At 35.0% G+C, this 25,177-nt stretch overlaps 6 protein-coding genes, 1 long non-coding RNA gene and 3 pseudogenes across 11 annotated transcripts; 8 read left to right on the top strand and 2 right to left on the bottom strand.

The window, feature by feature from the left end:
- Positions 1-680: 680 nt before the first annotated feature.
- GSTU19 (glutathione S-transferase TAU 19) lies at positions 681-2,301 on the top strand. The gene is made up of 2 exons (NM_106485.4): positions 681-1,183; positions 1,685-2,301. The coding sequence occupies exons 1-2, from the start codon at positions 869-871 to the stop codon at positions 2,027-2,029; spliced, it is 660 nt and encodes a 219-aa protein (NP_565178.1). The 5' UTR covers positions 681-868; the 3' UTR covers positions 2,030-2,301.
- Positions 2,302-3,298: 997 nt separating this feature from the next.
- Positions 3,299-4,568, top strand: GSTU20 (glutathione S-transferase TAU 20). The gene is made up of 2 exons (NM_106484.4): positions 3,299-3,798; positions 3,922-4,568. Exons 1-2 carry the CDS (start codon positions 3,484-3,486, stop codon positions 4,258-4,260), a joined length of 654 nt encoding a protein of 217 aa, NP_177958.1. The 5' UTR covers positions 3,299-3,483; the 3' UTR covers positions 4,261-4,568.
- A 1,110-nt stretch (positions 4,569-5,678) lies between these two features.
- GSTU21 (glutathione S-transferase TAU 21) lies at positions 5,679-6,819 on the top strand. The gene is made up of 2 exons (NM_001334825.1): positions 5,679-6,039; positions 6,274-6,819. Exons 1-2 carry the CDS (start codon positions 5,722-5,724, stop codon positions 6,616-6,618), a joined length of 663 nt encoding a protein of 220 aa, NP_001319402.1. The 5' UTR covers positions 5,679-5,721; the 3' UTR covers positions 6,619-6,819.
- Positions 6,820-9,579: 2,760 nt separating this feature from the next.
- On the top strand, positions 9,580-10,184 carry AT1G78355 (annotated as a pseudogene; the record flags this gene model as incomplete). The annotated part of the gene is made up of 3 exons: positions 9,580-9,723; positions 9,795-10,010; positions 10,095-10,184.
- A 231-nt stretch (positions 10,185-10,415) lies between these two features.
- On the bottom strand, positions 10,416-13,774 carry AT1G78350 (annotated as a pseudogene; the record flags this gene model as incomplete). The annotated part of the gene is made up of 1 exon: positions 10,416-13,774.
- Positions 13,775-14,684: 910 nt separating this feature from the next.
- On the top strand, positions 14,685-15,843 carry GSTU22 (glutathione S-transferase TAU 22). The gene is made up of 2 exons (NM_106482.2): positions 14,685-15,205; positions 15,301-15,843. The coding sequence occupies exons 1-2, from the start codon at positions 14,891-14,893 to the stop codon at positions 15,640-15,642; spliced, it is 657 nt and encodes a 218-aa protein (NP_177956.1). The 5' UTR covers positions 14,685-14,890; the 3' UTR covers positions 15,643-15,843.
- Positions 15,844-17,251: 1,408 nt separating this feature from the next.
- Positions 17,252-18,378, top strand: AT1G78330 (annotated as a pseudogene). Its single transcript has 3 exons — positions 17,252-17,642; positions 17,705-18,111; positions 18,212-18,378.
- Positions 18,379-20,293: 1,915 nt separating this feature from the next.
- On the top strand, positions 20,294-21,276 carry GSTU23 (glutathione S-transferase TAU 23). Of its 2 annotated transcripts, NM_001334824.1 has the most exons (3): positions 20,312-20,510; positions 20,592-20,644; positions 20,760-21,251. In NM_001334824.1, exons 1-3 carry the CDS (start codon positions 20,330-20,332, stop codon positions 21,105-21,107), a joined length of 582 nt encoding a protein of 193 aa, NP_001322759.1. In that variant the 5' UTR covers positions 20,312-20,329; the 3' UTR covers positions 21,108-21,251. The 2 variants fall into 2 exon arrangements, with proteins under 2 accessions (NP_177955.1, NP_001322759.1); NM_106481.4 differs by having other exon boundaries at positions 20,294-20,644; positions 20,760-21,276.
- Positions 21,277-22,438: 1,162 nt separating this feature from the next.
- AT1G09807 lies at positions 22,439-22,655 on the bottom strand. The gene has a single exon (NR_139696.1). It is a non-coding gene; the product is annotated as an other RNA (long non-coding RNA).
- A 783-nt stretch (positions 22,656-23,438) lies between these two features.
- Positions 23,439-25,140, top strand: AT1G78310 (VQ motif-containing protein). The gene has a single exon (NM_106480.4). It carries the CDS (start codon positions 23,750-23,752, stop codon positions 24,683-24,685), a length of 936 nt encoding a protein of 311 aa, NP_565177.1. The 5' UTR covers positions 23,439-23,749; the 3' UTR covers positions 24,686-25,140.
- Positions 25,141-25,177: the final 37 nt, after the last annotated feature.

Genomic DNA, 25,177 nt, shown 5'->3' with positions numbered 1-25,177 from the left:
AGCTTCTCGAGATCATGTGGTCACGTCAATTGTATAAATACAATTATTGACGTAACACAATCTCTACAGTTCCATCGAAATATCTCGAAAATTTCCAGTTAATTCTGGTAACGTGAACGTATCTTCCACCTCTTCAACCTACACAGCTTTCTAGAAATTTGGCTCGCTTTTCTAAGTCCTCTGTATTTTTTTGCACGTTTTTCAACTAAGTTTCAATATGAATCATTTCTTCTATAAATAAATGATATTTTCATCAGGTAATGATACATTGTGCCGAAATAAAACGTCAATACTCATTAGTCAAATTAATTGTTCACATAATTTAAAACTGTGTTAATCCATCCAGTTATTTTCTTACAACAAAATAATCTTTTCCATCAACTTTTAAAATAATTAAACGCAGTGCTAAGAAATCTAAAATCTTGATTTAGAAATCCATTATGGTTTCTGGTCAACTGAAATCCATAATTTCCTTTAACATCCAAAATCCAAATTTGCTACTATGATAATAGATTTCAGACGATTTTTTTTCTTTTTTCAATCATAGAGTCCACACGAATATTTGCAAGTTACTATATAAAACACTATAATGGTCAACAGATAAAAAAAAGGCGAATGAAGATATGTTACGTAAAAAGAAAATACTGTAATTATAAATTATTACTTTAAAAAGCTTTAAAATCTGGCCACATGTTTTTAAAGAGTGGTGTGACGTAACGACTAGAGTCAGCACAATCCATTATTGTATCATAAATATTCTCATCTATAAATTACCTAAACCCTTACAGGTAGTGTCCCAACCAAACAAATCGAGAAAGACGAACACTTACAAAAAAAAATCTCTTTGTGAGCTTTAGCGATCGTAACAATGGCGAACGAGGTGATTCTTCTTGATTTCTGGCCGAGTATGTTCGGGATGAGGACAAGGATCGCATTGAGGGAGAAAGGTGTTGAATTTGAGTACAGAGAAGAAGATCTAAGGAACAAGAGTCCTTTGCTTCTCCAGATGAATCCGATTCACAAGAAGATTCCTGTTCTCATCCACAATGGTAAACCGGTTAACGAATCTATCATCCAGGTTCAGTACATTGACGAGGTCTGGTCTCACAAGAACCCTATCCTTCCTTCTGATCCTTACCTGAGAGCTCAAGCTAGGTTCTGGGCTGATTTCATTGACAAGAAGGTATCTTATTTCCTTTGTGCCCTTGATTGAATAATGTTGAAATTGAACTTGGGATTTCATAAAAATTGAAACTTTAGTTGAGTTTGCTAGTGATTGGCTCAAATTTAGGGTTTTGCTTGTAGACTCGTCTTTGAGCTTGTATGGGTTTGTCTGATGTTATAATATTACTTGAGTTTGTAGTTGTTAGGGTTAGAGATCTCACCTCCAAATTTCAGATTTTTCTTGTGGACTCATCTCTGAGCTAGTCAGGGTTTGTCTTCTTAGATAGTTTAATGTTATGTTACTTGTGCAATTTGAGGTTTTTACATACTAGTTTCGCTAGTAGATATCATCTTTGAGCTTTGTTTGGGTTCATCTTAGATAGTTTGATGATATGTTTCTTTTGCAATTTGGGGGTCTCTAGGACTGGTTTTGCTTTGTAGACATCATCTTTGAGCTTTGTTTGGGTTCGACTGAGTTCTGACATAGCTTGGTGTTATGTTACTCTGTGCAATGTTTCAGCTGTATGATGCTCAGAGGAAGGTGTGGGCGACAAAGGGTGAGGAACAAGAGGCAGGGAAGAAGGATTTCATTGAGATACTCAAGACTCTTGAATCTGAGCTTGGAGACAAACCTTACTTTAGTGGCGATGACTTTGGCTATGTAGACATTGCGTTGATTGGATTCTACACATGGTTTCCAGCATACGAGAAGTTTGCTAACTTCAGTATCGAATCTGAGGTTCCGAAACTGATTGCTTGGGTTAAGAAGTGTTTGCAGAGGGAGAGCGTGGCTAAGTCCTTGCCTGATCCTGAGAAGGTTACTGAATTCGTCTCTGAGCTCAGGAAGAAATTTGTACCTGAGTAAATATGTTTCTCTTGTCATATGGTTCGGACTTAAGATGCTCTCTGTTTTACTTTCGTGTGTTGTCTTTCTTAAATAATGCAGAGCATCTGTGAGGTGGTTTGAGTGTAGAGAATGTATGTCTTTGCTGTAGCAGATTCCTGTGTTTTCTGGATTTAATGGCTTGTCCTAGTTTTTATGCATTGTAACTATGAGTTTAATTAATGATCGTTAATCTATAATGATTATTAATTTGTTACTTTGATATGTAATTACGCCAATACGACTCTTCTACCTGACCAAGCTTATCACGCCAATGTTGCTGTAAAAGACAATAGTGCAGTTTGGCGATTAAAACCTCCAACATCGAGAATGGTAAGCCGGTCTGGATCTAATAAGCCCAAATTGGCATCCATAAGCCCAAATTGAAATTGGCATCCATAACTCCATATTGTAGTCAATTGGAAGTTATGTGGTTGATGTGATCATTAGTGTCGGTATGATCAGATTAGCCACGGGTTTAGTGTTTCTTGCCGAATTTGAATTCGGTAGATCAAATAACATTACTATGATCCGCACAGTTCATGGGATTTGAATTTGATTTACGATTACAACAACGATATTAACACAGAACTATCCTGTAATTTTTGGGATCGATTAGTAAATTTTAAAATATTATTTCAAAGGCTTTATATATATAAAGAATTTAGAGTATAAACATAGATAAAGCATTATGTATTTATAAATCTTATGCTGATATTGAAAAAATAATGGTGTATGTGATATATTTAATAGAGTGCAATACTCTCTCAATAAATTAGTATAGCTGTTATCACTCCTTGTGTAAATGCGTATTTCTTGTACATGCATGGTAAGTAGCTTGTCCTCGTATGTACCGGATTGTAATGTTTGATATCAAATCAAGGGAATCACGTGGTAAATGTACACCCACCTAACTGAGAGATAATAATACAAACAACTGTGAGTAGGTGGCCACGCCAAAAGTAGAGACTGATGCAGCAACTAAGCAAAGTATTACTTCACTCGATCAACTTTTTATTTTGTTACCTTCTTATAAATCAAGTCGATTTCTATATTGTCAAGTACTAATTCCATTCTAATCTCTTACATATACGTTTAAGGTTTGAATCAGAGCAAAAGATAATCACACTCTTTTATATTAAGTGATGTTTTCACTAGTTGCACACATATGACAATTATTTAACAAAGTTGCAAAATACATTTTAAATCGTTACGGGTAAAAGCTTACTGTTTAAAAGATTTATATATGGACCATAATATGCTTTGAAAAAAGCTGATGTGACGTAACGGGAATCAAAATCCTTTCCACATCATTTTCTTCCCCTATAAAACAACCGTCACTCACTCCTTCTCTACTATAACACACACTCGCTTGTTCACGCACAACAAAAAGCAAGAATATATACCACTTTGTGAACTTCAGAGATCCTATAGCAATGGCGAACCTACCGATTCTTTTGGATTACTGGCCAAGTATGTTCGGGATGAGGGCTAGAGTTGCGTTGCGAGAGAAAGGTGTTGAGTTTGAATACAGAGAGGAAGATTTCTCGAACAAGAGCCCTTTACTCCTCCAGAGTAATCCCATTCACAAGAAAATCCCGGTTCTGGTCCACAACGGTAAACCGGTATGTGAATCTCTTAACGTTGTCCAGTACGTCGACGAGGCTTGGCCCGAGAAGAACCCGTTCTTCCCTTCCGATCCTTACGGGAGAGCTCAGGCTCGATTCTGGGCTGATTTCGTGGACAAGAAGGTAACTAATCCCTTTTGTGCCCTAGATTTCTTAACTTGAGTCTGAAACAATGTGATTTAGGGTTATCTGAAAAAATGAGTTTGGTTCCTTCTGACATAATTCGATGTTCTGTAATGGATTCAGTTCACCGACGCCCAATTCAAGGTATGGGGGAAGAAAGGTGAGGAACAAGAAGCAGGCAAGAAGGAATTTATTGAGGCAGTGAAGATTCTTGAATCTGAGCTAGGAGATAAACCTTACTTTGGTGGAGATAGCTTTGGGTATGTAGACATTTCCTTGATTACATTCTCGAGTTGGTTCCAAGCCTATGAGAAGTTTGGTAACTTTAGCATCGAGTCAGAGAGTCCGAAACTGATCGCTTGGGCAAAGCGGTGCATGGAGAAAGAGAGTGTGTCTAAGTCTCTCCCTGACTCTGAGAAGATTGTTGCATATGCTGCTGAGTATAGGAAGAACAATCTCTGATTTGAATAATCTTGTTGTTCTCTTGTTGCTAAGCTGTGTTCTGTTTTTGTCTTTGTTTTTTTTTTTCCCCTAATAATGCGAGAGAGCCTTAGTGAATGTGTGTTGTGGTTTTTATGCATCCTAAGTATGGAATTTAAATAAAATTTGTTTCGACTTAAAGAGTCCAAGTATGAAGTCACATCCTTTTCAAAAGAACAAACACAAGAAAAAGTTGGAATTCTTTTTTCTTTTTCTACTTGTCTAGTACCGCGTATACGAAAATAGTATAACACCCAGCAATTAATAAAGTAGATGGCCACGTTACAATCATGCAAGTAGTGGCTCTGCAAACATAAGATAAAAAGAAATTGGGTTCTCAGCCACTTTTGGGAGGACATGCAGACTAAAGCACTCTCTAAACTCCGCTTAGAGGGAAAACAAAAAGACACCTCTGATCTATTATCACTATTATTAGGGTTTTTTTGTTTGTTTTTCTTTTCTTTGCTTCTTAAGAGATAATACATTGATCACTAACATAAAAGCTGGTCAGTTCCCTTACTTTGAGGCTTTGAGTGGAGACTCCACTACGGTGTGGCTCACACCAACAGTTTTTCTCTGATTATCCTTTTGTCATCAACTCACCATTCACCGAATAATATAATTTATACGTGTGATCTTTGTTTCGAAGATCAATACAATTCTATTGTAAAACATATGGTTTCGGTCATTCGATTGCTAGAAAAGAACTAGTCAAAGCTTCATATCGTTATTGCATTACTGTCATCACCATTCATAAGTTGTAAGAAGAATAGCAAAGAGGAAAATTTGTATTTTTCATCACCAAAAGAAAGATTTGCATACCTTTGATTTACACTCTGCAATTGTTTAAAAGGGGACTACTGATGATATTTTTAACAAGCTGAATTTAGTACAATATAGTGATATATACACCATTAGCAGCATTATAAAGCTACTCTCATTAAACTAAGAATGAAGGAAATAATAAACTTACCAAAATTTAAAATTGGTTTAATATGGTTGGCCAAAAGGTTCAGATGCTCTGTTTCGAGTAAAAATCACCGCCAAAGTAATAAAACATCCCTTTCACTATCCTGCTTGTAATTTTTTCTCTCGGCAGAAGATGACATCATTCATCAATAACATATTTTATAACCTTGATTTATCAGACTGCTATTTTCTCAAAAGGTACTTATCAAACTACTATGGTAAAATATTTATGGTTTCTATAACCACCACTAGCATTATTAAACTACTAGTCTACGAGATATCATAACGTTACCATAAAACTAATGAAAGAAATGATAAAAATTCCACACTTTGATATTTTTTTAAAAGGTTTAATATGATTGACCAAAACGTTTAATAATTTCGAATGGACATGTTACCCTTATTAACAGCCTAACGATGCTACACATTTTAATAAGATACGACTCAATAGAAAAAGCTTCACGGATCGAAACCATGGCAGCCGAAGTGATCCTTCTCGGTTTCTGGCCGAGCATGTTCGGAATGAGGACGATGATCGCGTTAGAGGAGAAAGGAGTGAAGTATGAGTATAGAGAAGAGGATGTGATCAATAACAAGAGTCCCTTGCTACTAGAGATGAATCCGATTCACAAGACAATCCCGGTTCTCATCCACAATGGTAAACCGGTTCTTGAATCCCTTATCCAAATCCAATATATAGACGAGGTTTGGTCTGACAACAACTCATTTCTCCCTTCTGATCCTTACCATAGAGCTCAAGCTTTATTTTGGGCCGATTTCATCGACAAGAAGGTAAACAACAAGTGTCATTAAATTTCACTGTCCTTGACTGTAATTTGTTTTTGAGATCCTTAACAATATATGGAGTTTGTGGGAGTTTAAGTTACAAGGAGTTTCAACTACAAACCTAACAGTATTAGACGAGTTAAAGAAAAGATATTGGAATTGAAAGATTTCAGATGATAGAACTTTAGGGTTTTGCTTGTAACTCATTTGTGCGTATGTTCCCTGTGCCACAAGGAACAGTTGTATGTTTGTGGGAGGAAGACTTGGGCAACGAAAGGTGAGGAGCTAGAAGCAGCCAATAAAGAGTTTATTGAAATACTCAAGACTCTTCAATGTGAGCTCGGAGAAAAACCTTACTTTGGCGGCGATAAATTCGGGTTTGTAGACATTGTCCTGATTGGATTCTATAGTTGGTTTCCAGCATACCAGAAGTTTGGTAACTTCAGCATCGAACCAGAGTGTTTGAAGCTGATTGCTTGGGGAAAAAGATGTATGCAAAGAGAGAGTGTGGCTAAAGCTTTGCCTGATTCTGAGAAAGTTGTTGGATACGTTTTACAGCTTAAGAAGTTATATGGAATTGAGTAAGGATCTCTCTAAATTGCCGTTTCCTGTTCTGTTTAGCTATTTGTTGTGTTGTGATGTGTGTTTCTGATAATGAAATGAAGTCTTTGTTCGAAATTCGGATGCTTTGTTTTGTTGAAATTCGATGTTTGGTCTGAATTCAATGCATATAGATGTAAATTTTGTATCATCAGTTTTTCTTAGATCTTCATCGTTGCTAACCACTACATCGACGTATAAATAACACTTTATCATGATTTCCCTTGTTGATTGTCTTGCATGATTTCCCTTGTTGATTTATCTCTTTGGATTTAGATCATTTCAAAAGATACAACTGTGTTTGTTTCGTATTTCTAGCAAATAACATCTGACTTTTGAGATTGATTACCAAATTGTAAATTAGTAATATTAACGACGATTGCAATTGCACTAAAATTTAACAATCACTTAGATTATTTGAACAAAGTATTTTATAAAATGAAAACATTAGTTAACATAAAAAACATATTCATAATCGAAATATAATTAAAAATATATGATCCAAAGATAATTAAAAAATTAGTTTACATAATAAATATATTTGTAACAAAAACCCTTTAAAAAAAGTATTTAAGAGTTAAATTTACTTGCGTGAAAAGCGGTTGAACTAATAACACCTCTTACAGACCCGTAGGTTGGGACAGGATGCTTAGTCCGTCCGCTTTGTTTTCAATGCATTGAAATTCAACACTTAGATTTTTTGAAAACCAAAATATTTTATAAGAAAAACTTTAGTTAAAAAATAAGTTTACATAATAAAATAATTTATACAAAAAACCATAAAAAATTAATCTAAGGATTTAAATTTACTTGCATGAAAAACGGTTGAACTAATAACACCTCTTACGGACCCGTAGGATGGGACGGGATGTTTAGCCCAGTTTGTTTCAATGCATTGAAATTCAACACTTAGATTTTTTGAAAACCAAAATATTTTATAAGAAAAACTTTAGTTAAAAAATAAGTTTACATAATAAAAATATTTGTACAAAAAACCATAAAAAATTAATCTAAGGATTTAAGTTTACTTGCATGAAAAACGGTTGAACTAATAACACCTCTTACGGACCCGTAGGATGGGACGGGATGCTTAGCCCAGTTTGTTTTCAATGCATTGAAATTCAACACTTAGATTTTTTGAAAACCAAAATATTTTATATAAAAAAAACTTTAATTAAAAAATAAGTTTACATAACAAAAATATTTGTAATAAAAACAATAAAAAAAACATTTAAGAGTTTAATTTACTTGCGTGAAAAGCGGTTTAACTAAATAACACCTTTTACGGACCCGTAGGATGGGACGGGATGTTTAGTCCGTTTTGTTTTCAATGCATTGAAATTCAACACTTAAATTTTTTAAAAATTAAAAATATTTTACATAATAAAAACTTTAGTTAAAACTAAAAAAATCATAATCAAAAATATAATAAAATAAGTTTACATAATAAAAATATTTGTAACAAAAACCGCAAAAATTAATCTAAATATTAAATTTACTTACGTGAAAGGCGGTTGGACTAATAACACCGCTTACGGACCCATAGGATGGGACGGGATGCTCAATCCGGTTGTTTTCAATGCATTGAAATTTAACACTTAGATTTTTAAAAACCAAAATATTTTTTATAATAAAATATCCAATTAAAATAAAATAAAAACTTTTGCTAACAAAAAAAGAGAAAAACGAAAAAAATTGAGGTAAAAAGTTTTAAAAATCAAGAGGCTAAATCCCTTAATTCCAAAATTCTAAATCCCTAAATTCCAAACAAGAGTCTAAATACCTAAATTCCAAAAGTCCAAATCCCTAAATTTTAAAATTCCAAATCCCTAAATTCCAAACAAGAGGCTAAATTTTTTAAATTCCAAATTGATGAACAATAACATAACATTCGCCTAAAAGACATACAGTGAACGAAACAGTAGACAAGTATGTTATGAATTTGTTTCGGATAGAAAGTTATACCAATTTATGATCGAGATTGTAGCGTTCGCGTGTTAGCAAACAGTCAAAGAACCCTATACCTGAAGAACAAAAGAAGATGCTAAGTCCCAGCGAATCAAAATCAAATCTCAAAATCAATTTAAAGTAACAAAAATCTCTTACCATAGAATAAAATTAAAGGATCCTGGAGAGTCTTCGTCCTTACTTGCTTGGACCCGAGAAGAGTCACTACATGCGAGTTCTGTGACACGCAAAAAAACAGAAAAACAGAGTCACAGAACAATGAAAAGAGAATCGATGAACCCTAGAAGAAGACCCTAACATATACAATTATAAATCATCGATGACAGAATGAAACAGAAATAAATAATAATTGAAAGAGAGAGAAGGACTATAACTAAGTAACCTGATCGCAGATAGATGGCTCTCTCAGGTTGAGATTGGTGATCCTTTAGTCGATCGGAATCACAAGTGAGATGAGAGAATGAAGACGACGAACAACAAGTGTATGCTAGACAATCTTAATCTGGGGGAGAAACTCTTGTCTCCGTATAAATAACAGGAGCGTTGAAGAAGAAAAGGAAATCACTAACGGCTAGTTATGAAAAAAATGGAAATTAAGTAGGGGAAAAATGTTATTTAATACCTCAACTTACAAAAAATGGCCAAATTAACCGTGAACTCGTGAAATGACCGTTTTAACTCTCAACAAAAAGTTGACTTCTGTTTTAACTTTTAAGTTTGCGTTGACTCGGCCTAATAAACCACCGTTAAAAATTCTTCTAACAGCGTAATTAACAGCCGTTACAGAACATCCGTTAAGGTGATACGACGACGTTTTGTGCTATCAACAGACCTCAAAGTCGACGAAACCTCTGAAAAACCCCCAAATCAAAACCCAAACCCTAAAAATTATTCTCTCTCAAATTTTTCGATCAAATCTGCATTATGAGCTGCAACTCAAGGAATTCGAGTGGTGAAAGTGGAGGCTGCAATTCAGGAATGATTTCAAATGTTGAAGCTGGAGGTTTCAAGAGTCGTGGGTTTCCTGTTAAGTGTAAATGTGGGCTCGAAGTCGTCATGTTTACATCGAGCACGACTAAGAACCCTGGAAGGCCTTTCTTTCGGTGCAAAAGCTGTAAAGATGTAAGTAGATTTGATATGAGAATGTGATGTTTTTTGTGTTTGGTCAGTAAAAGCTTGAGATGGAATTGCAGGATCATTTGTTCAAATGGGTGGAGGAGTGTATGTATGAAGAGGTTGTAGATGCTCTACCCAAAATCTCCAGCATTGATAACGAGATAATCAATGCAAAAGCTGAGGTTGCAGTTGAAATTGCAAACTTAAAGGAGCTAATGATAGAGTTGAAAGAAGATGGAATGTGGAGCAAAAGAGAAATTCAGAGATGGAAAAAGATGACGAAAGTGTGCTTGGTGTGCCTTTGTTTTAGTGTGATTGCAATTGTAATATCAATGTTCTATAAGAAAAAAAACCAAAAATTTGTTCTTGGTTATTAGTGTGTAATCGAATGGGAGCTTAGTTTGAATGTGATGTCTTTGTTGTTTAGTTTGTGTTTGGTTATGCTTTTACTATGTAATGACATGTAGCTTTGGTAATGGTAATGAATTTCATTTGAAAGAAAAGGTCAACTTCTTAAAACTGAGACTAAGCTAATCATATAGAGAGACAAGTGCAAACAACAATAAGAAACCAAGACTTAGATTATGTCATAAAGACAAGTTCAAACAACAAAAACAAACCGAGAATGTCATAAAGAAAGAAAGACATATGTCATAAAGACAAGTTCAAACAACAAAAACAAACATGAGACTAGCATATCATGTTCCACGAGAACATTCAAACCATGGTGCAAGTCCAGCAAGTCCTTGCGGTTGTGCTTCTCCTTGTGGTTGTTCAGACACTTGTGATGTTCCACGACCTCTTCCCCTCTGTCTTTGTGCTCCACGAGTTGTTCCCCTTTGTCTTTGTGTTCCACGACCTCTTCCTCTTTGGCTTTGTGTTTGTGATACATTGTTCTGCCCTTGTGAGCCATTGTTCTGCCCTTGTGATCCATTGTTCTGCCCTTGTGAGCCATTATCCTGCCCTTGTGACACATTATTCTGTCCTTGTAACATATTTTCCTGCCCTTGTAACACATTACCCTGCCCTTGTGAGCCATTATCATGTCCATCTGATCCTTCTACATGCCCTTGTGGTTCCTAATACAAACATTACAATCAGTTTTTGAAACAGAATTTTTGAAAATAGAAATGAAAGATATACAAACCTCATTTATCCTTGGTCGACCTCTTGGTCTCTTTGGTGGACTTAAAACAGTAGCATTTTTGCATGATTTCTTGTTGTGCCCTTCTTGCAAGCAGTTAGAGCATGTCATGATCCTCTTTTCCCTTGACATTTTGTTCGGATTTGAGGAAGAGGCAACTTCATTTCTTCCTTTCCTTCTTGCATAATTGCTTGGCCTTCCGGTATTGCCTCTTCTCCATGGTGGTGGCAAGACAGGCAGCCTATTCAATCGACCACACAAAGGCATCCCTTGGACAGGCCTAATACCACGGAAATATGTTTCTCGCCACCTATTTCTTGTGTAGTAGTCGTTCACATAGCTTTCAACCTTCTTTTTTTCCCTATTATCACACATGTTGCATGAACACATGGGATCCCAACCATTTGCCATTTCCTGCAGCCGCATGTCTTTAAGTCCATATCAACAAAGTAGCCAACTCCATTGACATAGATTTCATGCAAATTATCCCTGGACATGTATCTCTGTGTATTCTGGACCCCAGCAATCATCTTCTCAATCTCAGCATGAGCTCTTGGTGTGAACTTTGTTTTGCACCTGTCAGCAATGATAAACCTTTTAGCTGTCCTAACCATGCATTGCCTCCTAATATCCTCTAGAAGATCTAATAGTGGTTTCCGCCTAGCTTGTCTAATGGTTCTATTGAATGACTCACTCAGATTGTTGAGATTGTCGTTGCAACATGTACCGGTTCTAAAGAATGCTCTAAACCATGTAATCGGACTAGTAAGTTGGAGAGACGTGTAGGCTTGGATATTGTACCTTTTTAAGTCTGCATGGTAATTATTGAACTCTTATACGGTGTAGCTGCGTGCTATCTTCCAAAATAGACGTTGTAGCTCAATGTCGTGGTTGTCCCTTTTCCAATTATCCATGATGTGTTTTGAACATTGTCGATGCTCAGCTTGCGGAAGAATGGTATGGATAGCCTTGACTAAACCCTGCAAAACAACAAAAAAAACACAAGTTTAGTATGATTGTCTATCTCAAATTACAGTAGATATATGAAGGGAATCTTATAGAATAGAGACTAACAGATTGTTTATCTGAAATGATTGCTAGATCAGTCATTTCGCATAGCCCCAAGCTTGTAGAGAGCTATCTCAAGAACCAGTCCCAATTGTCATCATTTTCTATCTCGACTACAGACCAAGCAATACGGACAATTCGATTGTCACCATCTCTTCCAACTGTGGCTAATAGATGTCCTTTTATGTCCCATTTCAGAAAAGCTCCATCTATCCCTATTACAGGTCTGCAAGTTTGTTTCCATGACTCCCTTTGAGCTTGAAAACAAATATATAACCGGTAAAATCTCTGCTTGCTTCCAATCACTGCTCCTGCAACTGTCTCTATGTTGAACTCTGTCCCCGGATTCCGCAATAACACCTCTGCTTGATAATCCCATATCCTAGCAAAATGAGAATCATGACTAGCACGTCTAGCTCTCAAAACTTTTGTCTTTGCCTTAGCACATTGGTCTGGAGTCACTTCCAACTTGTATTCTCTTAAGATCTCAGCAACCATCTCATGTTTAGTGAGTTTTGGATTCACTCTCAACCTTTCTTCAAACAAAAACCCAATAGATGACACCTTTAACATCTTCGAATGTCCTGACCTCACACAAGTATGCTCATTGTAATAAGTTCGTATTTGCATCTTATGTTTTCTCTTCTCATAAGAGCAACGGACTCTGCACGGACATTCAACACCCTCATCACTAACATACACACACTTAGCAGCAACAACCATAGCTTCAGAATTATAAAGTTTAATGTCATACCTTGTCTTTAGGGAATACATCAAAAGAGCAAGCTTGAAATCTTCAGGAGAGTTATAAGTCTTCTCCAATGCTAGTAAAATCTCAGGATCACCAAGATCATTTCGAGCTGCCTCTACTCTATCATCATCTTCATCATCAGAGGACAAAGGATCTGGAATCTTGTCTTCATCCCATATATCATCTACCCTGTCATTGTCACTAGCTTCTTCTTCTCCATTAGCCTCTGGAAAATCTCTTTCCATGTCTAAGTTACCATCTTCTTCGACACCTAATCCAGCAGTATCATCTTCTTCTCTATTAGTATCTACTGCATCATCAACCTCATCGCAGTCTTCATCTCCTTGGACTGCACAGTCATCGTCTTCATCAAGAGCAGGAACTTCAGCCTCTAAATCCTCCTCTTCTTCATCTCTGATTCTCCTTCGTTTACTTCGTCTAAGTGGAGCACGAACTTCGACTGCATCTGTCACATCAACGCCTGATTCTTGAGCTTCATCGTGAGCTTCCTCTTCTCCGCCACAAGACGTTTCACCTAAAGCTTCCTCTTCCTCTTGTCCAATTTCACGACGAGTTGATTCTTCAACTGCAACATCAGCTTCCTCTTCCAATCTATTTTGCCTTCGTTTACTTCGCCTAAGTGGAGAACAAACTGCGGTTGCATCTGCCACATCAACGGACTGACCTCGAGCTTCTTCTCCAATTTGATTTGCTTCTCCTTCCGGCATTGGTTCAACTGCATCGTGAGCTTCTTCTTCCAATCTGATTTGCCTTCGTTTACTTCGCCTAAGTGGAGAACGAACTTCGGCCACATTTGCCACATCAACATTTGATACTACATTCGCTTGACCTCGAGCTTTTTCTCCAATTCGATCTGCTTCTCTTTCCGGCGTTGGTTTAGCTGCATCTTGTGCTCCGTCTTCTCCGCCACAAGACTCAGATACCACATTCGTTTCACCCCCAACTTCTTCTCCAATTTCATCTCTTTCTCCTCGCGGTGGTGCTTCAACTCCATCTCCCACCAAATTCTCTGATTCGTGAAGCATTGGAGATCCAATCCTCATAACGACGCCATTCTTTCTAACTAATGGCATTTCAGAAAACGAATTGAAGCAATTAGGGTTTCGATTTTGATTTTGGGGGCAGGATTAGGTTTCGATTTGGGTTTAGGGTAATTGATTTTGTTTTGAGAATTTCTATTCTCGATTTTGATTTCTCTTTAGCACGAAAACGAGGTCGTAAGACTATAATAACAGATGCTTAACGGATTAAAACGGCTGTCAATTACGCTGTTAGAAGGAGTTTTAACGGTGGTTAATTAGACCGAGTCAACGCAAACTTGAAAGTTTAAAACAGAAGTCAACTTTTTGTTGAGAGTTAAAACGGCCATTTCTCGAGTTCACGGTTACTTTGGCCATTTTTTGTAAATTGAAGTATTAAATAACATTTTTTCTAATTAAACTTAATAAACTACTTAAGAAAAATGGGAAAATAATAATTGGAACCGACTTTAATTTCACAATGACTCTTTTGCCCTTCCATCGTTGACGACATTGTTTCTCCTTCTCTCTTCCACCCATTTAAAAACGCAAACTTGGAAAATGGAGAACTGTTTAACTACGCCAACGGGCTGTTTTAATGACAAATGTTAGACTGGGCTCAGTAACGGATGTTGTTTCTTGTCACTAAAGAATACGATTCATAGATTTAAAAGTAATCCATTTACTTTGCTTTTACTTTTTCATGTGAAGAGAAACAAAAAAAAGTTTTGTTGGTGATCAAGTTTGTAGTGTACTAGTAAAATAGTACCATAGTATGTGTGTGTGTGATGTGGAAACAAAAGAATATATAGAAAATTTTATGTTTTGGGTTTCATGTATTTTCTTTTAACATAAAAACAAGAACAGATAAGCATAATGACGTAAGCAGTGGCCTAAGCATCTCTTAAAACTCCATTTAAAAAAACATATCGAATTGAATAACATTGAGTTGACTTGTTTAACATTCACACCTTGCTTGCTACGGTATCTTAGCTTCCAAGATTCAATTAATTTTTCATTTTTTATGTTCACAGTCAATAGTAATAAGACATCAGCATCGCATACAAATTTCTTATATAACTCGACTAGTTTACTCTATAAAGAATCAGCGATTGGAGTATAGAAAAGGTTTAAGCAAAATCCATCAAAGAAGAGTTCCTTTTCACAATAATGGCGGATGAAGTGATACTTTTGGATTTTTGGCCGAGTCCATTCGGAGTAAGAGCGAGAATCGCGCTGAGAGAGAAAGGAGTTGAGTTTGAGTACAGAGAAGAGAATCTGAGAGACAAGAGCCCTTTGCTTCTCCAGATGAATCCGGTTCACAAGAAGATTCCGGTTCTCATCCACAATGGTAAACCGGTTTGTGAATCCATGAACGTTGTTCAGTACATCGACGAGGTTTGGTCCGACAAAAACCCAATCCTTCCTTCTGATCCTTACCAGAGAGCTCAAGCCAGATTTTGGGTTGATTTCGTGGACACCAAGGTACCCAATCCAAAATCTCTGTTTAGGTTTTTTTTTTTTTTTTTGTAGACTGATAATTGAAAATATTTTTGGGCTTGATCTGTGAAATGGTGCAGCTGTTTGAGCCAGCGGATAAGATTTGGCAAACGAAAGGAGAGGAACAAGAGACAGCCAAGAAAGAGTATATAGAAGCACTCAAGATTCTTGAAACTGAGCTTGGAGACAAACCTTACTTTGGTGGAGATACCTTCGGGTTCGTAGACATTGCCATGACTGGATATTACAGCTGGTTCGAAGCATCAGAGAAACTAGCTAACTTCAGCATCGAACCAGAGTGTCCCACACTGATGGCTTCGGCTAAGAGGTGTTTGCAGAGAGAAAGCGTGGTTCAGTCCCTTCATGATTCTGAGAAAATCCTTGCGTTTGCCTATAAGATTAGGAAGATATACTGTGTCTAAAAGTCTTATTGATTCTTTGAACGAAAAAAAAAGTCTTAGAATTTCATCTCACGTTACGTTTCTATGTTCACTGATTTCTATATGATTTTGTTGTACCTTTCTTTCTATTTTCACCAAATAATATTTGTTTCTTGTCACTCAAGAATATTTGTTCACAAGCTAAATGTTTTTAATCGCTAACGACTAATGCTAGATCCAAAATTTAGTTAATTTCATATCCAATCAATTAAAAAATTTAAAAAACAAACATAAGAAAAAGAAATTTTTTAAAGAAATCCAAAAAAGAAACAAAATCAAAATTTTAAAAACTATTTTTAAAAATCGGAATAAAAAACTTGAATCCGAGTCCTTGGGCTCTTGAACTGAATTCAACTACAGTGGAATGGATGGTACCTACATAATAATAGGAAAAACAAGTTGAATGTTTGGAATCGCTAACGACTAATGCTGGATCCAAAATCCGGTTAGATTTCATACCATTATGTAAATTTAGTATTCAAAAAAAAAACATAAGAAAAAGCTTTTAAAAATCCGAAAAGGAAAATAATCAAAGTTTTAAAAACTATTTTTGAAAATCCTAATTAAAAACTTGAATGCTAAATCTACATAATAGTAGAAAAAACAAGTTGAATATTTGGAATCGCTAACGACTAATGCTGGATCCAAAATCCGGTTAGATTTCATACCATTATGTAAATTTAGTAACCAAAAAAATAAAAATAAAAATCAAAAATATATATTTTAAAAGCTATTAAAAATTTAAGAAGGGATAGAAATTGACCTGTTTCTTAATGGGTAGGTGAATGGGCTTTTTGTTGGGCTGAATATGAGAATCCAATCCAATCTCCTCCACCACCGTGTCTGTCACCGAATGCTTCCGTTGATCCATATCTCCTGAACAAGAGCATTGAAGATCCGACGCCCTTTGATGTCAAACAAAACCTCCGACGACGAAGGAGAGTGAGAGAAGATATCGACAGACGAAGGGAGGATAAGAATCAGAAGCTTCTTCTTCATCCACAGCGCCACGAAATTCGAAGATGAAATAGAAGCAGGAATCAGAAGCTTCTTCTTCTTCCACAGCGATCGTGACCTCTCTCGATATGGCGTTCGGCGATGTATATGGATCATCAATTTCACGGTCACGAGAGATCAGCGTTTCTCTTTGTAAACCAGTCGAATTTTTATTTAGAAGAGAGATCAGCGATTCGATTTGTAAAACCGTCGGAGAGGAAAGGGAAGAATTTTTTAGGGTTTAGAAGAAGGAATTATGATTTCTGAAGGAAGGAAACAAGAGACTTATAGGAAACAAAAAAAAAGAAGGGAATTGATCACGATTACGCTTCGTTTACAACGGTCTTATTTTTCTAACTGCAATTACGGTCACGTGTTGAAATTTTATTAAGGTTTCAGGTGGTTTAGATTAAAAATTTAAATCATAGCAAAACCTCTGTCACAGAGGCTCTGTGTCAACAAATAAGAAAGTCAACGGAGGATCAGTAACAAGATCAGAAGCAATCTCTGTTTCAACAAATAAGAAACCTCACGCATAAAGAGACAAATATGACCGTTGTTAGCAAATTTCCTTTTCCTCTTAACCTAAAAGGAAACAGCCTTTGCTTATAATAAATAGTCATATCATCTTCTTCCTTGTCAAATCAAAATTCTCCATAACGAAAACAAAAGAAACCTTCTTTCATCTTTTTCTTTTTTCTCTTCATAGATGAAATCCGAAGCAATTCTCTGGAGAATTCGTTTCCGATCACCGTGGTGGAGGAGTGCTTCGCCGAGACATTAGGGTTTGTTCTGGAAACTCAACTCTTGGATATATTTTATGGCGTTATGATGCATGACAAAGGTATTCAGAGTTCTATTCACCTATGATCTCCAGGTAAAACATTCCATCTGATACTGTAAAAAGACATGATCTTTGTTCTTTTCTTATGTATCTCAATGATCCTGCTTGTCTGTCGTATAGTTCTGCTATTTTACATCTCAAGGTAATTCTTTACTTGAATTTTTAGAGACAGAACATCATGAAGAAACATTGATTGTTCTACAGGGTTATCATGCGTTGCAAGGACATAGGGTTGCTCATAAGCTGTGGAATGAAGGGCCGAAACTATTAGCTCTTGCATTGCAAAGCCGAATAAGCGAGGTAGTTTTGGCGATCATTCATTGTCATTTTTCAGCTCAATGTCTGATCTTGCTGTGGTTTTCCTCAGTTTTTGGAATCGACATATATCCAGGTAGAGTATGAGCTCTCATCTGTTTGAACATTCTCAGTTTCCCTTCTCTGGTGTAATAGTTGATCAGGTTTACCGGTGAATAGATTGCTGCTTATACATATTGCTTGAATTCTCTTTCTGCATAGCGGCAAGAATTGGGGAGGGAATATTGTTGGATCATGGAACTGGAATGGTCATTGGTGAGACCTCTGTGATAGGCAACAGTGTCTCGATATTACATGTAAGCGTCTCTTCTCCAAACCATTTCCTGGAAATTCAATACAGAGACCATATGATTATTTTTCAGTTTTTCAAAGCTATTTGAGTTTTCACTGTCACAGGGTGTAACGTTAGGAGGAACCGGAAACGAAACTGGTGATCGTCAACCAAAAATAGGTGAAGGTGCATTGCTTGGAGCTTGTTTGACTATACTTGGCAACATAAGCATTGGTGCTCATTACCGGACTAAGGGTGCAATTCTCTTCAAAGCCCAACAATATCAAAACAGGTCAATTCTCAGCCTTTTAATATTTTCATTTTTAATTCAAGTAAAAACAAATAGGGTTTTTATTCACGGATTTGTTAAAAACTATTACAACTTTTTTACTCGAGTTTTTGTTTCAATTTTGAAATTATATATTTTAATATTTAAAAAAAAAATTTCAATTTTTTAAAAAATATTTTAGATATACTATTTTTTTAAGTGTTGAATCTTTTAATTTTGTGTGAACTAGTTGGATACAACATCCAAACCCCTAATAGGTGTTCTAGGTTCAACATGGTTTATACATAATATAAATTTTAACACTTGATATTTTTACTAACTTTTTTTTTAATTCTATAGTTTTATACTACTATTAAATAATATTTTGGATAAATTATATTTTTAAGTGTTAAATGTTTAATTTTTGTGTGAACTAGTTGGATACAACATCCAAAGCCCTAAGCGGTGTTCTAGGTTCAATATGGAGGTTTACACATAATATAAATTCTTAACACTTTGTTTTTTATATTAAAAATATTTTTATATTTATATTTTTATATTACAATTTTTAAAAATATATTTAAAAGAATAATATCTGGGAAAAACTATTTTGTTTTAAGTGTTACGTTTTTAATTTTTGTGTGAACTAGTTGGATACAACATCCAAACCATTAAGCGGTGTTCTAGGTTCAACATGGAGGTTTACACATAATATAAATTCTTAACACTTGGTTTTTTATATTAAAAATATTTTTAAATTTATATTTTTATATAACAATTTAAAAAAAATATTTAAAAAAATAATATCTGGGAAAAACTATTTTTGTTTTAAGTGTTAAATTTTTTATTTTTATGTGAACTAGTTGGATAGAACATCTAAACCCCTAAGAGCTGTTTTAGGTTCAACATGGTTTATACATAATATAAATTTTTAACACTTGTTTTTTTAATTAAAAACTGTTTTTAAATTTATATTTTTATATTGCTATTTAAACTTTAAGGTTTTTGTATTTTTCAAATAATATTTTGGATAAACTATTTTATATTTTGAAAATAATATTTTGAATAAACTGTTATTTTTTAAGTGTTAAGTTTTTAATTTTTGTGTGAACTAATTGGATATAACATCCAAATCCGTAAGCGGTATTCTAGGTTCAACATAATTTACGCATGATTTAATTTTTTACACTTGGTTTTTTTATTAAAAATGTTTTAAAATTTATATTTTATATTGCTATTTAAACTTTAAAGTTTTTGTATTTTTTAAAGAATATTTTGGATAAAATTTATTTTTGAAGTGTTTCAATTTTATATTTTGTGTAAACTACTTGAATACAACATTCAAACTCCTAAGCTGTGTTCTAAGTTTAACATAGTTTACAAATAATATAATTTTTAACACTTATTTTTTTACTCAAAAAAAATATATTTTTTTTAAAAAATAGTATTTTGGATTTAAAAAATATAATTTACTACATCTCACGTTTCTATGTTCATTTATTTCGATATGAAATTTCTTGGTTGTACCTTTTTTCTATTTTCACCAAATAATATTTGTTTCTTGTCACTCAAGAATATTGTTCCTCTCTCTTTAAGACTTACAATGTTGTATCTAGGCTCATAGAGGCACAAGTCAATTTTAAAAAAAGTCTGGTGCTTGTTAGAAAACTGAAAAAGTCATAATATTGTCTCCAAACGTATAAAGTATTCATATTATGCATTTCTCAAACAAAAATCCCAAACACATTATATCAATTCAATCATAAGCCTAAATTTGATCAAAATTTTTGTCCAATAATTGTTCGTTTTATTGTGGCTATAGGCAATTTGCCTTTTTCCAAAGCATGTCCACTTATTCTAATCTTTTGTAAAAAAAGATAATGAAAATGGAGAATTAGATTCGAAACTCTTCTTTATTTTGGCTCTATATAGTGAGTAGTTACCACTCTCTCTTCTTTCACACCGACAGCTAAAAATGGAGGAAGAGATTATCCTATTGGATTATTGGGCGAGTATGTACGGGATGAGGACAAGGATTGCTTTGGAGGAGAAAAAAGTGAAATATGAGTATAGAGAAGAAGATCTGAGTAACAAAAGCCCTTTACTTCTTCAGATGAACCCTATTCACAAGAAGATTCCGGTTTTAATTCATGAAGGTAAACCGATCTGCGAATCGATAATCCAAGTTCAGTATATCGACGAGCTTTGGCCTGACACAAACCCGATTCTTCCTTCAGATCCTTACCAGAGAGCTCAAGCTAGATTTTGGGCAGATTACATCGACAAGAAGGTTACATTTTTTCTTTTACGTTATTGAGTTCTTTGCACTATATAATTCCCTAACTATATAAGCAAAAAACGAATGATGTATTGCTAATTGTTTTTTTTGGACAAACTGTGATCAGACATACGTGCCATGCAAGGCATTATGGTCAGAATCAGGGGAGAAACAAGAGGCAGCGAAGATAGAGTTTATAGAAGTACTCAAGACACTTGATTCAGAGCTTGGAGACAAATATTATTTTGGAGGAAACGAATTTGGACTCGTTGACATTGCCTTTATCGGATTCTATAGTTGGTTTCGTACGTACGAGGAGGTAGCGAATCTCAGCATCGTGTTAGAGTTTCCTAAGCTAATGGCGTGGGCACAGAGGTGTTTGAAGAGAGAGAGTGTGGCTAAGGCCTTGCCTGACTCTGATAAGGTTCTTAAGTCAGTCTCTGATCATCGGAAGATTATTTTAGGAATCGATTAAGTTCACTTACCCCTGTTCTGTTTTTCATGTTTTTTCTCATTTTAAAATGTGGCGTGTATTTCAAGTTTGTCAATAAGTATGGTATAGACCAAGGTATGTTTGTGGTGGGATTTGAGTGAAGCTATGATCTATTTTTATTTGGAATCCAACTTAGCAAGCATCGAATTTGATCAACAGAGCCTATTGTTTGAGTTGAAACCAAACCAATCAAAAACAAAAATTCAAACCACTCTTCGTCGGAAAAAAGAATGACGAATTTTATTTTTATTTTTTTGTCGCCAACGTTAAATGTCGTTGAAAGCAAAATTTGAAAACAAATGTCAAATAGAGAGTACCAAAACAAAACAAGAGCCACGCAACAAGAGAGTACGTTTACATGGGGACTTGTACTATGATTCTTTAATTATACTAATGAGCCCCACATTATGTGTTACCTTTATCCAATAACCTTTTTTTTTTTTTGGTTCTACAGAGTACAAGCTATCCAGGTTGAAAAATAATGCACAGAAGCATTTTTTTTTTCTTTTTCAAAAGCATAAATTTTCATCACAGAGAACAACCAAAACGTTAAATTTCTTCATTGTAGGACGCAAACAATAAATTAGAATCCATTAGCAGGAAAAACGGATTTAACAAAACCAAATGGACTGTAGAAATTGTTTTTGATAAGAATCAAATGGATAGTAAAATTGCAATGTATGGATCAAATAATTTATTACCCGTTTTACCTTTAGAATAAATATCGTAAGCATATATAAGACTTTTTTGCCGTCAATTGTTGGGTAAAATGAAACAACCAAACTTTATCTTTTGTTTAAATCCATAAATTCTACAAAACCTGACAAGTTTATTCCAAAGTAAGGTGTAACCGAAACTTATAAAAGAAAATGATCGACGTGATTGATACATATAAAGATATTATAATCTATGTATCATTCTTTCTATCATTGAATCTTGTAAAACTCATGGAATAATAAATTATACATTTCTAATAAAACAAAACTGCAAAAGATGAATATGCATGGAGTTGTATCAAATCCTCGGAAATATAACAACTCCGCATAGTAATTACTCGAATAGGTATTGGTCACAGAAACTTAGAAAATTCACTGTTACGAAATAACGTTCCCAATTAAAATACGTTTAAACCAATTTATTGAATGATACGTTTCAGTGTAATAAGCTTATTACTAAAGGCTTTTACCAATGCAAGAATATTTCAAACATTATTCCCTTTATTTTATTGTAACAAAAGAGAATATTTCAAACATTCCTATTCTCAAAAATTGGACATTTGGCCAACCATCTTCACATCATGCTAATCAGATATAGAGACCAGATTCATCTCAATTACTACATGATTAATCACTTCTACAAATCAGACATTAACAGTGTAACTAATACTCCATTTTGAAGGAAACAAAAAAAAAGGGTCGAAAGTCCATGTGATAGCTGTCTGTCTCGTGCTAATCTCACAGCCGTTGGATAAGTCGTTTGCTGACTTGAATCGGAGATTTCGGTGGAGTACGAAGTACAGGATAACTACCCATTAGTTTAAAAGACTGTACGAATGTCGTTTTCGGTAATACTTTTGGGGCTTTTGACCAAAATGGGCGTTGAATAACCCGACCCGTTAACCCAACTTATTTGTATTGTTTTATATATTATTTCATTGTTGAGCTTATTATTTGTAATTTTGTATAGCATTAAACAGAATTTTTTTAATGTGGTAGTTGTTTTTCATGAGATAACAGAAATTTTCAGATTTTTGTAATCTATATTATTGGCTTGATTTAGCAATTTTGGTTTGAATTGACACACCATATACTTAAATGCATGATTTACTAGATAAACTGAAAATTAAGTCATTCTGACAAAAAAGTTTATACGAACAATATCATTTGTGAAGCATGGTTTTGTTTTAGCGAGCTATTTATCAGAATTTTTAATATTTGTATCATCATTCCCAATTTCCCATAGATGAAATCATGAAAATACATTTTACTAATTCTGTTTTTTTTTATATAATTAAAATCATTATGAACAATAAACACTATCAGAATCTCAATATATTCTCCTCTCAAAACTTCAGTTTTTTTTTCCATTTGCTTTAGTTAGAAACAAAAATAAAGAAACAAATCTTAAAAAGAAGAGATGATATATTTCCATGTATATACAACTACAAGTATAGCATAAATTACAACTCACAACATCTAAATTTCTTTCTTAAAAAACAGTTACAACGAAACTAAATGCAGTAACCAATTAAGGGATTAAACAATATACAAATTGGTCAGGAATAGAATATATAAAGGTACATGTTCATACATATAAACACGCATTAATTATTTAATTAATCAGAGCATTATATGGAAGAGAATCCATAGATAAACATACAGACAAATTATTTCCTTTTCATCTTATTCTAGAAAAATCCAATTAAAGCTACTTATTATAGTCGTATAGCCTATAGTTTATATAAAACCAAAATTGTTTTTAACTTATAAAATATCTTTAAAATAAAATAAAAAGAGAAAAAAAAAGCCATTTTCATTTTTTCATCATCTTCGTCTTCTCCATTATCTCTCTACCCAAATCTGGCAGAGAAAAACAAAAGAAGAAGAAGAAGAAAAACTTTCGATATGGATAAGAGCTGTAACTCCTCCGGCGATTCCTCCGCCGTATCCGCCTCTGCAACGAGTAGTACCGGTAACAATACAACGAACAGAGATCATTACCTGAGACAACTCAATAAGCTGTCTCATAAGATATCAAAACCGACGAACTCTTCCTCCTCCGTCTCCGTCGCGAATCGTGAAATTGATCTTCCACCTCCTCCACCGCTGCAAATCAATCAAGGGAATCTCCATCAACATCAACCTCCTGTTTACAATATCAACAAGAACGATTTCAGAGATGTTGTTCAGAAACTAACCGGTTCACCTGCACATGAACGGATCTCTGCTCCGCCGCAACAACCGATTCATCACCCTAAACCTCAACAGAGTTCGCGTCTACATAGGATCCGTCCTCCTCCTTTGGTTCACGTTATCAATCGTCCTCCTGGTTTGCTAAATGACGCACTTATCCCTCAAGGTTCTCATCACATGAATCAAAACTGGACTGGCGTTGGATTTAACCTTCGACCAACGGCGCCGCTTTCTCCTCTCCCGCCGTTACCACCGGTTCACGCGGCGGCGGAATCACCGGTCTCTTCGTACATGCGGTATCTCCAGAACTCGATGTTCGCAATCGATTCGAATCGGAAAGAGTTCTCTGGATTATCTCCGTTAGCTCCTTTGGTCTCACCTCGTTGGTACCAACAACAGGAAAACGCTCCACCATCGCAGCATAACAGTTTTCCACCACCACATCCTCCTCCTCCTTCCTCTGCTGTTTCGCAGACGGTGCCGACATCGATTCCGGCGCCTCCACTGTTTGGATGTTCAAGTTCGCCTAAATCTCCGTACGGATTACTCTCACCGAGCATACTTTTATCGCCATCGTCAGGTCAATTAGGGTTCCCTGTATCTCCGACGACGGTGCCGCTTCCTAGCCCTAAATACAAAGGTCATTGATCAGAAAATCGGAAACCCTTGTCGGTCAAAGTGAGAAAACGTCGTCGTTTTGACCGTCGCGACAAAATTCCCTTTGTTCTTTTTGTACATCATTAGTGGAGAGTGGTGGGATCATTTGTTTTTTTTTTTGTTAATTAACTCAAAGATTACTTAAATCCGTTTTTTTTTTTACTTTCTTTTGTTTTCATGGTTTGTTCATGTTAGAAACAAAGAAGACTAGGAAAAAGAAAGGAATACACTTTTGCAACTCTATTCAATTTTTATAAGTTTGCCATTATGATTTCATCTCTTTGTAAATCAGATTGCATACAAGAGTTTTTTCTTCATCGTCTATTCGATGGGGTATTAAATTTTTGATTGGTTGATTAGCTATACCAAACACTTCACTGTTCCTTTGGTTGAATTTTATGCTCTGATGCTTTCATTTTAAGTTGAAACTTCAAACTCTGACGAGATCATTAATTTAAACCTGTAAAGTGTCAAATGACTAAC

This window comes from Arabidopsis thaliana (genome assembly GCF_000001735.4).
Source record: "Arabidopsis thaliana chromosome 1 sequence".
NCBI lineage: Eukaryota > Viridiplantae > Streptophyta > Magnoliopsida > Brassicales > Brassicaceae > Arabidopsis > Arabidopsis thaliana.
Note: the sequence above shows the minus strand (reverse complement) of the source record. Positions and strands in the feature narration are given on the sequence as shown.